The sequence below is a fragment of the Phoca vitulina genome, unplaced genomic scaffold (genome assembly GCF_004348235.1).
Source record: "Phoca vitulina isolate PV1807 unplaced genomic scaffold, GSC_HSeal_1.0 scaffold48, whole genome shotgun sequence".
Taxonomy (NCBI): Eukaryota; Metazoa; Chordata; class Mammalia; order Carnivora; family Phocidae; genus Phoca; species Phoca vitulina.
The window spans coordinates 11,962,035-11,975,695 of NW_022589751.1; the positions used below are offsets into that span (position 1 = coordinate 11,962,035).

At 37.9% G+C, this 13,661-nt stretch overlaps 1 protein-coding gene across 1 annotated transcript in view; it reads left to right on the forward strand.

The window, feature by feature from the left end:
- The first annotated feature begins 6,516 nt into the window (after positions 1-6,516).
- Positions 6,517-13,661, forward strand: part of ABCC2 (ATP binding cassette subfamily C member 2) — a 59,698-nt gene continuing 52,553 nt past the window's right edge. The window contains exons 1-2 of the mRNA XM_032432353.1: positions 6,517-6,663; positions 8,275-8,448. Of these exons, the coding sequence (XP_032288244.1) occupies positions 6,631-6,663; positions 8,275-8,448 (207 nt within the window). The 5' untranslated portion in view covers positions 6,517-6,630. The remainder of the gene's footprint in view (positions 6,664-8,274; positions 8,449-13,661) is intronic.

Sequence of the window (13,661 nt, forward strand, 5' to 3'; positions counted from 1 at the left end):
GAATCATTGAACACTACACCAAAAACTAATGATGTACTATATGTGGGCTAATTGAATTTAAATTAAAAAAAGAAAAAAGAAAAAAATATATATGTTATGAGATGATATGAAATAAAGACCTAAATTAATTACTTCTTTCCTATACTAATATGCTGCTGTCCAAAAAACATTAAACAATTCATCCTATTTCTCTCCAGTTTGTCAAAAGTTAAAAGATTATCCTTTGAGTTTACATTATTCTGTGTCATCAATAACTTTTACTATTTTTTTAAGTATATACTCTTTTTTAAAACTATATGAAAGTTTTTAGTAGTTGATTCTTTTCTGGGGAGGCTTTAAGTCTAATTCAATGAGTTCATTCATTATTTAAATCTATTTGCAATTTGTTTATTCTTCCAGAAGAGTTTCACTATATTTCAGGTTTTAATAATTAAAAGGAGTATAGGTCTATAATAAATGACGATATTTTAAAAATTAGTGCTAATTTAATCATCTGTACATCCTATTTGGTCTCTGGTTATTCTAAGAAGATTTTTTTGTTTTAGCAGTACAAAAATATACAGATTATCTTTGGTGGGAGAATTGGGGAGTAATTATCTTATTACTTTATAATTATAGTTTTTAGTTTTTGCTGTAGGAACATAAATTGCTAGGCCACATTTTAAAATATGAAGGAAAAAGCAATCTTTTTACTGTTACCACTTAAATCCCGATATCTATTTTAAGGTATTGCACAAGAAAGAAAACCTTTCTTAAGTTTATCTGTAATCATTAACTGAAAGTATATGAATGACTCTTTGCTTATCTTGAACATTGAACTTTTGCAGATATTTCAAAGTTATTTAATGTAATCATTTATTAATCAACATTTGCTTACTAAATAAAAATGATACAGCATATTTTTTGCCAAGTCATTCTGATCAAACATTCTCTCCAACTGAATTATCTCTATGTAACACATTTAGTGTACACACCTTGAATCATTAAAAAGAGATCTTTGGAGACCATTAGGAAGAGATTTAGGAGAGATTATTTTACATAAGACCAGCAGAGGGAAGGCCAGGATCCAGGTTTCCTGACTGCTTTCCATCTTGCAATCGTTCTTAGTACAGTCTTCACACATTAATGATAACACGAAAGGAGAGAGTTCAGAGAACACCTTATCTGCTAGAATAGGAGCATTCCTGCAAACTTGCTTGTATTTGACACATTCAGATCACATCTTCAGGGCACTAGGACAGCTTGACTTAAAGAAATCCTACAGTGTATCCTCAGGTAAAGGGAATCATTACACTATTTTTGTCTTTTATGGTAAATTGCATATACATTAAATCATAAAATCTTGGAAATCTTCTAGTCAGACCTTCTCCCCAGAGCATATATCTTTTGTCCAGTATTCCCTACCTCATGAAAGGGTAGAAGGACATCTGACAATGTTTCTACTATGCAGATATGGAACATTATTCTTTAGAAATTGTGGGATGTAGAACTATTTTCTTAAACCTTCCAAACCTCAGTTTCCTAATAGGTGAAATTGTAATAAAAGTATCTATCTCATAGCATTATTATGAGGATTAAGGAAGACAAAATTGTTAGTGTCTAACATAGAAATGTATTCATTATTTAAGAAACCTATGTGAGGTTGATATATAATAGAGATCCATTAAGTGAGAGTTATCTTAATGCCTGTAAGCCATTGATACAGATGTTTAAGGTGCCGGAGTGACTGCAAGAGGGTCCTCTTGGCATGCCAGTAAAGCTCTCCCTCAGGTTACATCATTCTGTTCATCTCTTCGAACTACACCTTTTGTAGTTGTCCCACAGTTCTCAGCTATTCTGTTTTCAGTCTAATTTCTCATTGCTTTCCAGTTTTAGCATTTTCTATTGAGATCTCCTCAAGCTCAGAGATTCTTTCCTGAGCTATGTCCAGTCTACCAGTAAGCCCATTAAAGGCACTCTTCCTTTCTGTTACAGTGCTTTTTATCTCCAGTATTTCAATTCTTTCTTAGAATTTCTATCTCTTTGCTTACATTGCCCATTTGCTCTTGCATGTTGCCTATTTCATCCATTAGAGCCTTTAGTATATGAATCATAGTTGTTTTAAATTCCTAGTCTGATCATTCCAACCTCTCTGCCATATCTGAGTCTGGTTCTGATGCTTGCTCTGTCTCTCCAAACTGTTTTTTGCCTTTTAGTATGCCTCGTAATCTTTTCTTGATAGATGGACTTGATGTACTGGGTAAAAGGAACTGCTGAAAATAGGCCTTTAGTGGTGCGGTGGTGAGGTGTTAGAGGAGAGGAAGTGTTCTATGGTACTATATTAAGCCTCAGTCTTTTAGTGAGCCTATGCCTCTGGACTATGAACTTGACAAGTGCTTCCCAGCCCCCTCCCTTAGATGGAACAAGAAGGCTAGAATAGGCTGGATTTGGGTCTTTCTCTTCCCCCAGGTTGGTCAGGCTCTGATGAAACCCCAACAGGCTAAGTTCTGGTTAAAGAACTTCTTCTGAGAGCAGACCTTGTTAAGAAGAACAGAATGCGCTGGTGTATTTCAAATGGCTTTTGTTCTCTCCCTGCCAGAAGAAGGAGATTTTTCTCCAATATTCACTGTCTGAACCTCCTAAAGCTCCTGAAGGTAAAACTCACAAAAGTGTTTGTAGGGTGGAGCTCCCCTATAACTGAGTCCCCCTGGATTTTTTTTTATCTTTCAGACTTGACTGAGACTTCAGTTGGACTTTAGGCAAAGACTGAGTCATCCAGCGCAGATTCATGAACAGGGTCCAGCAGCAAATGAACACTTTGGAGCGAGTCACAGAACTGCTTCCTATTGATTTGATTAAAATATTTGATGAAAACGAGCTGGAGTTGTTGATGTGCAACCTTGGCAGTGTGGATGTGAATGATTGGGGACAACATTCTATTTACAGGAAAGGCTAACGCCCAAACCCTCCTGTCATTCCGTGGTTCTGAAAGCCTGTGCTGCTGATGCTTGCCGAGAAGTATCTCCGGTTACTACAGTTTGTCACAGGGACATCCCAAGTACCTATGAATTTGCCTCACTCTTTTGTCCCAGTGGTTTTCAGCGGTTCACAATAGAGCAATAGTGGAGTTCTGAAAAACTGCCCAGAGTTCACACATGCTTTAACTGCCTTGACTTACCTCCATATGAAACCTTTGAAGATTTATGAGAAGAATTTCTCACGGCTGTGGAAAATGCACAAAGATTTGACGAGGTCAACTGCGTACTCCCTGCCTCGGGGTGGTTGTTTATATAGAGTAAGTCCTGCTTGTACTTTTGAGCTTGCCAAACAGACTTGGCAGAGACAATGGCAGAACAGTTGCACAGTGTGGCTCCTAGAGCAGAATCTTCCCCCATGCACTTACCCAAGTTCAGATGTGGGAAGCCAGTCACAGGTCATATTCCTGCATTTTCTACTACAAATTATCGACTGGATGATGTGTACACTAATTATATTTCAGGAGGACTTTGTCTATTTGTGTTGTACTTTTGTTGGCAAAGCCCTTAATAAATATTTCATGGTAGTTAAAACAAAAAACAAAAAACAACCTCTCAGTGACTCCGTGACTCTCAGACACTAAGACTCTATCAGTTGGTCAATTATAGTTCAGTATTCCCTACCCCGGCACTGGATCCTGTAGAGGTTTTCGTTCATGGGATTTTATTCTATTAAATTGCGATGCTCTGCATTTGCTTGTCTGTCTTTTCAATTTGGGGGGCACCATTTTGCTGTGTGACCTCACTTCTCTTATTGTTGATTTTTCAGTTTGCTCAGCATTTTACTTGTTAGGATGGAATGGTAACTGCCAAGCTCATTACCAGACCCACCCACTTCTTTTTTCATTTAATAATACATCATATGTTTATTCCATCCATGTCAGTATATATCCAATAATCTCAGCATTTGTTTAGATGAATATTTAGATCCTCTCCCGTCTCTTTTTGGCTACTCAAAATGTTTTAAGTACAAACAAATACAAATTCTGCTCATTTTAAAACATAAGTATAATTTCTATCAGTCATTTTGTTCCTCTTATTGGCAATAGACATCACAGGAGGGATTACATTTTATCTAGAGAAAATAATTCCACTCACACCATACCACTCATTAGGTCCTCTCTTTGGTCTCAACGAACATTTCCAATCATAGCTAATTTGCTTTCACAACTACTTGCTAGACAAGTGCAGTCAATAGATCCTCCATCTGCTAGAAAGATAGAGGATTGAGATGGTTGTCAAGGAGTAACTCAGACATTTCGTTAGATGTTTGTATGCTAGTTTTTTCATACTTGAGGGAAACTGTCATTACACTATTGTCAACAAACAAAGGCAAAGCCAGGACTTATAAAAAAGAGACAGGAAAGGAGGAAAACACACAGTTTGGGGAGAGTAAGGGTTTATTCTTGATTAAGCTAATTAGCTGGAGGGCATCAAAGAGGCCAGTATGGAAAGCCTGGTGTTGAGCAGGCCAGCTCACAGACAAAACAATTTCAGATATTTATGACTTTTCTGAAAAGCCCTTGGAGTTTGGCCATGGGGCATGTGTGACCAGTTGTCTAATATCTGCCCGTGTACAATTAGCATCACCACTTTAGGTAAGCCAGGTTTGTACTATTTGTTTCTCTCATCAGAATTTCTCATTTCCTCCCTTTGGTCAAAGTAACTCCTCAAGGAACAGATTCAACCATGAGGATTTCATTCTTTTTTTTTGAGACAATATCAGTTGGATGTCAACTGGGGAAAATATATAAATATAACATTTAATCATTCTGATATTCAACAGTGTAAGCAGGCAACAAGTATGAGGATAATCGCAAATCCATAAGAAATATTTGGCACCATGTTTTTATCCAGGTTTTATTTATGCATTTATACACTTATGTGGTAAGTATGGTGATGCCATCTGATTACACAAGAATAATTTAGTGTGTGCATATTGAGGAACTAGAAAATGTTGTTTGTGGTAAACAGTAGCAAATATCCGTCCAAATATATTTGGACACCCTAAGACCTAAATCATTTTAACACTGTTAAAGACACATAGAAAAGTGTGGACGTTCATCTTATGGTTATCTTATCATAAGAAGAGAACTGAATGACTGTCCTAATAAAAGTTATACATCTTTCAGATGTTAATAATTCACAACATATCCGCTGGTACTAGTGGTAAATGTTACTATCATTTGTGAGTTTAAGGTAACCAAAGGTATAGTTAACTTCAGGCCAGGCGTTAAAGTATACACGAAGTATGTATGTATGTATGTATACATTAAAGTGACATTACGCTCTTGTTAATTACTCCCTGTAAGTATAGTCTGTATATAACATAGAACAAAGAAGTGTTTTTTTACGTTAGTGACCAAAATGGTTTCACACGAACCCCCAAATGATGACATTTGCACTTTAATGTGTTGGCAAGCATGTATGGCTGCTGTTAATTTAGGGTGACCCAATTTTAAAAGAGCATTTGCTTTACTAGGGGAGAGGGTAATGGGGAGCTGTTGACTAACGGGTATAGAGTTTCAGTTGGGCAAGATGAAAAAGTTCTGGAGATTGGTTGCACAACAATGTGAATATACTTAACACTACTGAACTGTATACATTTAGAAATGGTAAAATTTATGTCATGCATTTTTTACCACAATACCAAAAAATTACCTTAAAGTATTATTACATAATACCTAATAATTACGGAAAAATCAGAAAATACAGACAAACAAAAAGGAAATCCACCCACAATCTTAAGAGCTAAGGCTAACACTTTGTTGCATAAATTATATATATGTATTATATAGGTTCACACTAGATACGCTATTTTATAACCTGACTTTTTGAAATAAAATTTATACTACTTTTAAGTATATTTTAAGTTCTGTGGTCTTTTTTTAAGATTTGTTTATTTATTTTAGAGAGAGAGAGAGAGAGCATGAGTGGGAAGGGCAGAGGGAAAGAGAGAGAAAATCTCAAGCAGACTCCATGCTGAGTGTGGAACCTGATGAAGGGCTCAATCCCACAACCCTGAGATCACGACCTGAGCCAAAACCAAAAGTCAGGTGCTTAATCTGACCTCACAAAACTGCACCACCCTGGCGCCCCTTAAATTTTATGGTCTTAATTTAAAATCCAAAGGAGTAGGATATTTCACATTCCTATAAATTCTAAGGCCTTAAAATGGAAGTGAAACTGCATGTTTAAGGGTACTTGCCCCTCCATTGATGCTTCTCTTTTTAGGTCATATGCCTTCAGGAGAAGGAAAGGCTCCTCAACTCCTGAGTTGTCCGCCAGCTCTGCTAACATTTTTCAGTGGTTCCTTTTAGATATGACCGTACCTGCAGAGGCTTCTGGTACTTGGGAAATGGTGAGTCTACCTGCCCCTGGGGCTCCTCAATCCTCAGTCACTGTCTATCCACTGGGATAATGTAAATAAACATCTGAAGAAGGTTAATGAGTAAACTGTTAGGATGAAAGGTCAGGAGACTTGCTTTTATTAGGAACATCAGAACATCAGAATGGGAGATAACGCCTTCCTACTTGCAGTCCACCTTCTCTGAGGAAAAGAGTAAATAAATGAGAGTCACAGAAGAGTCTTCATTCCACAAGTGCTCCAGGAATCATGTTGGAGAAGTTCTGCAACTCTACGTTTTGGGTGAGAAGTAATACTTATTTTCACTGTTGACTCTTCTCAGACAGAACTAACAGATTAACCTCGGTGGTTACCAATAAGAACCAGAAAAGTTAGATGTGCAGGTGGTCTAAAGCTCAGAGTTTTTTGGTTTGGGGTTTTTTTTAAGTTTTTTTTTGGGGGGGGCGCTTAAGAAAAGATAAGTCATAGTATCTCCAGAGGATATTCTATGTGGAAGAGGTAACGTATGTATTCTCTAACGTATATTTATTGTATCCAGATTCTTTTCTCAGACTAGCTAGCTGTAAAATTGTCTTCTCTAAAGAGAAATAGGGAAAAGGCTTCCAATTTCAACAATGTTAGGAGGGAAAGTTGTTGTGTAGTTTGTGGGGTGGGAGGAAGAAGAGAAGACCCAAGGTTGAATCTTGCTGATGTTGAAATGATAGTGATATCTTCTTAGAGGGACTGGCAATGAGTGGTATGGAGTGGAAACTGAGGTAAGGGATGGGCACCATGAGCACTGAGACAATTTCTGAACCATTAGAGCAGAGAATTTCAGGTCAGGGTGAGCAACAGTACCAAATGGCTTAGTGGAATCGAAAATGAGAAGGAACCTAGGATTTAGTGATTCTGTGAAAGTGTGGTCTGCAAATGCCTAGCACAGCATCAGAATCACATGAAGGGCTTGTTAAAATAGTCTAACTATCTTAGGTAATTTTTCTGAATTGTAAAGTTAGATAACTTTATGGAGAGATAAGAAGAGTGGGAATGAGATAGCAGAGCAGGTGGTTAACACTTCACATCTTAGAAAGAACCTGGCCCCAAGGGCCTCAAGGCTGGGACATGTATACCATAGAAAGGTGGGTCTTAATAGTCCCCAGGATCTTACCAGGCCATCCTTTGGAAATTCTCCCTGAGAATATCTGACAGATTATCTTGGTCAGAGCACTGCAATGTTTGCTTTAAAGAGTCTGTGTGAACGACTATACAAAAACAACTAAAAAAATTTTATGAGAAGAGAAAAATCTACCCTCACAAGACTCAAGAAATAAGAACTGGTGCTCCCCACCCTCCCTTCACAAGATACTTCTATTACAGAATGTAAAGACTAGTACAGACTTGCTGGGAATGAGCCTTCTATCCACTAGTGCCTTTACAGCTCCTGAGCCCAAGGTCCCCTCAGGTTCAAATCACTGTAAGCCCTCTGGCCCAAAGGAGGCGAAATGCCATAGTATGACTAAAGCATCCTGCTGCCTGCATGTTTGAACATCCGTCAGGGAGTTTAATTAGTGCTAGAAACAAAAATAAGAACAAGTTTCTGTATCCTAGGGAACTATTTGAAGAACAGTCCATTCCTCTTCTTCCCACAACTTCGCAAATGCAGTGGTGAGGTTTACTTAGAATAGCTGGTGAACGAAAGGTTTTTAAAGGTTGGATTGACCAGAAAAGTCACTGTCATTAAATGTTGACTTTATATCAATGGAGATAAATAGGAAAATGCATCTAGGTAAAGGGCCAGGTTGGATATGGATAGAGAACAGAGTTAAAATTGGGAAAGTGGAGGATGTGCTCACGCTTGTTTTCTGTCTTCAAAAAATGAGTATATTCAACAATCTTTCTGTTTTGGTCCCCCAGAATTCTTCATTCTTGGATAGCCCAGAAGCGGACCTGCCACTTTGTTTTGAGCAAACTGTTCTGGTGTGGATTCCCTTGGGTTTCCTTTGGTTCCTGGCCCCTTGGCAGCTTCTTCATGTGTATAGATCCAAGATCAAAAGATCTCCTATAACCAAACTCTACCTTGCTAAGCAGGTATGGGAACTCCACTATTTTCTAATTACTTGGTACAGGATAGAGAGATTTTTTGGTGGTTAAAGTGTCTTTTCCCTATCTTTAATCAGCTTTGCTGAGACAGGTGCTCACTGGCCCCTTGTCATATTTCTTAGTTAAGGTAACTTTAATTTTTGCATAAGGATAGTGACTCTTGGGGCGCCTGCGGGGCTCAGTTGATAGTGTCTGCCTTCGGCTCAGATCATGATCTTGGGGTCCTGGGATCCAGCCCTGTGTTGGGCTCCCTGCTCAGCAGGGAGTCTGCTTCTCCCTCTCCCTCTGCCTCTACCCCTGATTCGTGCTCTCTCTCTCAAATGAATGAATAAAATCTTAAAAAGTAAAAGGATAGGGGTGGGAGGATGGGTTAGCCTGGTGATGGGTATTAAAGAGGGCACGTTCTGCATGGAGCACTGGGTGTTATGCACAAACAATGAATCATGGAACACTACATCAAAAACTAATGATGTAATGTATGGTGATTAACATAACAATAAAAAATTTTTTAAAAAAGTAAAGGGATAGTGACTCTTAAATCTTATTGATATCAGACTCTTTAAACACCAATGATGAGTAAACAATCAAATAGTTATTGTCTTTTTAATATTTGAGAAGCAAATACTGGATGACCTGTCTTGAAACTATTTTAATAAATCAGGGGACTGTAGTTCGGTTGGCACCTACAAGGAGGTGAAAATAAAATGCACCATTTTCTCTGTACCATTCAGGTAATCCAGCCATCATTCAACTCCCATAACTTAGGTCTGAAATAAGGCTTCCATTTTCCCAAAGTCTTCCATGAGTCTGGACAGTCACTCACAGTAGAGTGAGGTAGGGTGAGTGCTCACAGTGACATGCCTGAGTAAGGAAATATGGAAAGGACAGGAGCTGCAAGAGAGAGCCCAAGAGGAACTAGGGGAGGAGCCTGTCAGCCAGGTGCACTGATTAATGCAGAAAGGGTCTTGTGGGAACCGAGACATTCAATTGAGTTTGAAAAGCCACCTCATAAATTCCACCATCTGCTTTTTTCACTAGTTTTTTTTGTTGGTGGTGGTGGTTTGTTTTTCCCTATCTGTCCTGATCTTTAAACAGGGTTTAATTAAAAATGCTGATTAGATTTGATGTTCTATGAGCACACATACCAATGACCTTAGGTTATCTGCAATCTAAATGGAAGGAAGGAACTTGGCCAAATGAAATGTGATTTTCATTGACACTCCAAGGCAGGGGCTGGTGGTGAGTTTTGTTGGACTCTGGATAGGAAAGAATGAAGTCCCTAAGAGTAGGTGCAGGGTCATTGTCTTCTTTGCTGATCCAAGTGCCAAGCACAGGGCTTAACACTCAGTATGAATTTGTTAAATGCTAATATTAAATGTCTCTAGAAGTAGAGGTTGAGTCAAGCATGTGTTAGATTCTGAATATTGAACAATATGCTTTAATACCCTTGGGAATGAGTTAGAGACTTCCAGGAAAAGGCTGGGTAATGAATAAATCTGTATCTTATCCTACTTATAATTATTAACTACCTATAAGAACTTTTAACTTTTAGGGGCCCCTGGATGGCTCAGTCATTAAGCATCTGCCTTTGGCTCAGGTCATGATCCCAGGGTCCTGGGATCAAGCCCTACATCGGGCTCCCTGCTCAGTGGGAAACCTGCTTCTCCCTCTCCCACTCACCCTACTTGTGTTCCTGTTCTTGCTCTCTCTCTGTCAAATAAATAAATAAAATCTTTAAAAAAAGAACTTTTAAATTTTAAAAAAATAGCTTTATTGAGATATAATTCACATATCATACAATTCACCCATTTATTTTTTAATTTAATTTAATTTAAATTCAATTAATTAACATATAGTATATTATTAGTTTCAGAGTTAGAGTTCAGTGATTCATCAGTTATATATAACACCCAATGCTCATTACATTACATGCCCTCCTTAATGCCTATCACCCAGTTATCTAATCCCCCCACCCCGCTCCCCTCCAGCAACTTTCAGTTTGTTTCCTATAGTTAGGAGTCTCTTATGCTTTGTCTCTCTCTCTCTACTTGTCTTATTTTATTTTTCCCTCCCTTCCCCTATGATCCTCTGTTTTGTTTCTTAAATTCCACATATGAGTGAAATCATATGATAATTGGCTTTCTCTGATTGACTTATTTCACTTAGCATAATTTCCTCTAGTTCCATCTACATCATTGCAAATGGTAAGATTTCATTTTTTCATGGCTGAGTAATATTCCATTGTGTGTGTGTGTGTGTGTGTGTGTGTGTGTATACCACATCTTTATCCATTCATCTGTTGATGGACATCTGGACTCTTTCCATAGTTTGGCTATTGTGGACATTACTGCTATAAACATTGGGGTGTAGGTGCCCCTTCAGATCACTACATTTGTATCTTTTGGGTAAATACCTAGTAGTATAATAAGTGGCTCTATTTTTGACTTTTTGAGGAACCTCCATACTGTTTTCCAGAGTGGCTGCACCAGCTTGCATTCCCACCAACAGTGTAAGAGGGTTCCCCTTTCTCCGCATCCCCACCAACATCTGTCATTTCCTGACTTGTTAATTTTAGCCATTCTGACTGGTGTGAGGTGGAATTTCATTGTGGTTTTGATCTATATTTCCCTGATGCTGAGTGATGTTGAGCATTTTTTCATGTGTCTGTTTGCCATTTGGATGTCTTCTTTGGAGAAATGTCTGTTCATGTCTTCTGCCCATTTCTTGACTGGATTATTTGTTCTTTGGGTGTTGAGTTTGTTGAGTTCTTTATAGATTTTGGACACTAGCTCTTTATCTGATGAGACATTTGCAAATATCTTCTCCCATTCTTTAGGTTGTCTTTTGGTTTTGTTGACTGTTTCCTTTGCTGTGCAAAACCTTTTTATCTTGATGAAGTCCCAATAGTTCATTTTTGCTTTAGTTTTCCTTGCCTTTGGAGACTCAATTCACCCATTTAAATACAATTGTTTTTTTAGCATATTGATATGTACAACCATCACCATAATCAATTTTAGAACAGAAAGAAACCTCCTATCTCCCCATCCTCCTTAGTCCTAAGCAACCACTAACCTATTTGCTATCTCTATGGTTTCCCTATTTCAGACATTTCATATAAATGGAATCTTATAATAATATATGGTCTTTTATGGTTGGCTTCTTTCACTTAGCATAAGATTTTCAAGGTACATCCATATTGTAGCATGTGTCAGTACTTCATTCCCATTTTATGGCTGAATTATATTCTATTATATGGATATAACCCATTTTGTCTAACCTTTATAAATACAAATCTCTATAGAGAAAAAGAAAATCAATGTATTGGGTTTTTTTTTTTTCCTGTAGCTAATAATCCACTCATCCTTGCTCATAGTCTCAGGAGCTCCATTCGTAATTTATACTTTACTTTTTTGGTCTCTACCCTGAGAGTAACAAGCACAAATTAGCTACCTCTTAAAAATTTCAAAATAATTGGTCTCTTCTCTAAAACAGACTGAAGTATAACTCCTCACACAATAAAACTTTACTTCTTCTATGAGAAACTTCTTGGCTCATTCCTCAACTTGATTTTATTTCTCCATTTCCTCTTCTACCTGCTTTTGGGCTGTTTCTCTCTGACTTTCCTGAACTGTCTGTACTTGTCTGAACTAAGTCAGTTTGCTTGACCAAGGTGAGAGATTCTACAGCTTTGGTTAAAGGTACATTCTTACTGAAAGCACCTGATGCACAGTAGGTAATTGAATGAATTGAATTACAAAATAAATGAATGAATGAGCTTAACCCCAGGGAAATGAAAGAGGAATTTGGTTCTGCAGGTTGTGGAAGTGCTGAGATCAGAGCAAGAAAGATGTGCAGCAAAAATAGACTTGGTGTTGAGCCAGTGAAATGTGGAAATCATCTTTAAGTGATTGCAGAATATAACATAGAGGATTACCGGACGTGTTCTGAAAAGTTTCAGAGAGCAGGATCAAGATTAAGTGGGTGGAGATTATTCCAGGGAAGCCCACTTTGGCTAAATATATTGAAGGACTTTATAATAATACTGACTTTTTGAAAATAAAATAGACTGCTGGGGGTCATATTCCCTGAAAATATTGATGCTGAAGTTAGACACTTATATGCCAGGGAAGTGGTAGAAATAGACACTCTGCAATGGATAGAAGATTCAACCAGAGTGCCTATCATTCATAAAACTCTGGGAAAAGGAGGACCTTGCAGAGATGGAGAGATATTAAATATGGCCAAACCACTCTCCTTTCTCTTTTAATACCAGTGAGATTGTGTTTCCTTAAGAAGTTTAATAAATTCCATGCGTGCTTGAAGCTCCTCCAATAAATCAGAGATCAAAGACAAGGACTATTTAAGGACAACCATAATATTTCCCTGATCCTATTTAATAAAAGTGTGTGCATGTTTCTGATTATAAAAATAATGCATGGTTGAGCACCTGGGTGGCTCAGTTGGTTAAGTGTCTGCCTTTGGCTCAGATCATGATCGCAGTGTCCTGGGATCGGGCCCCGCCATCAGGCTTCCTTCTCCGCGGGGAGTTTGCTTCTCCCTCTGCCTCTGCCTGCCGCTCCCCCTGCTTGTGCTCTCTCTCTCTCTCTCTCTCTCTCTCGCTCTCTCTGTAAAACAAATAAATAAAATCTTAAAAAAAAATAATGCATGGTTATTGTAGAAAGTTCGGAAACTCTAGAAATAGGAAAGCCAATTGAATCCATTGATCATTGTTATCACTCTGTATACTCCTATTAACATTTTGGTATGTTTCCTGCCACTCAAAAAAAAAAAAAAAACTGAACAAAGAAACAGAAAATGAAAAGTAAAAGTCTCTTTCTCACCCTTCTATCTCCCAGTACCATTCTCCAGAGGCCTTCATTTAAAATTATTTTGATGGTTACCTCTGTATCTGCAAATAATGTGTTCGTACCTGTATTTCTTGATCTAACACCTTTAAAAAAGATCTATTTCTGCCCTCTGTGAAAGACAAGGAATTCAGTTCATTGGCCCTACCCTCACCTTTCTTTTCTTCTTCCCCTCTTTCTCTCAGTCTTTTAATTTTGTATGATTGTTTTCAGTTCTTCTGTTGGTTACCCTTATTCCTAAAAATAATCTGCCATCAATTTTAGATTCTACATCTTGATACCTCTTTGTGTAAAATGAGAGAATTAGTGCCCCCACATTTCTTGGATCTGAAGAAG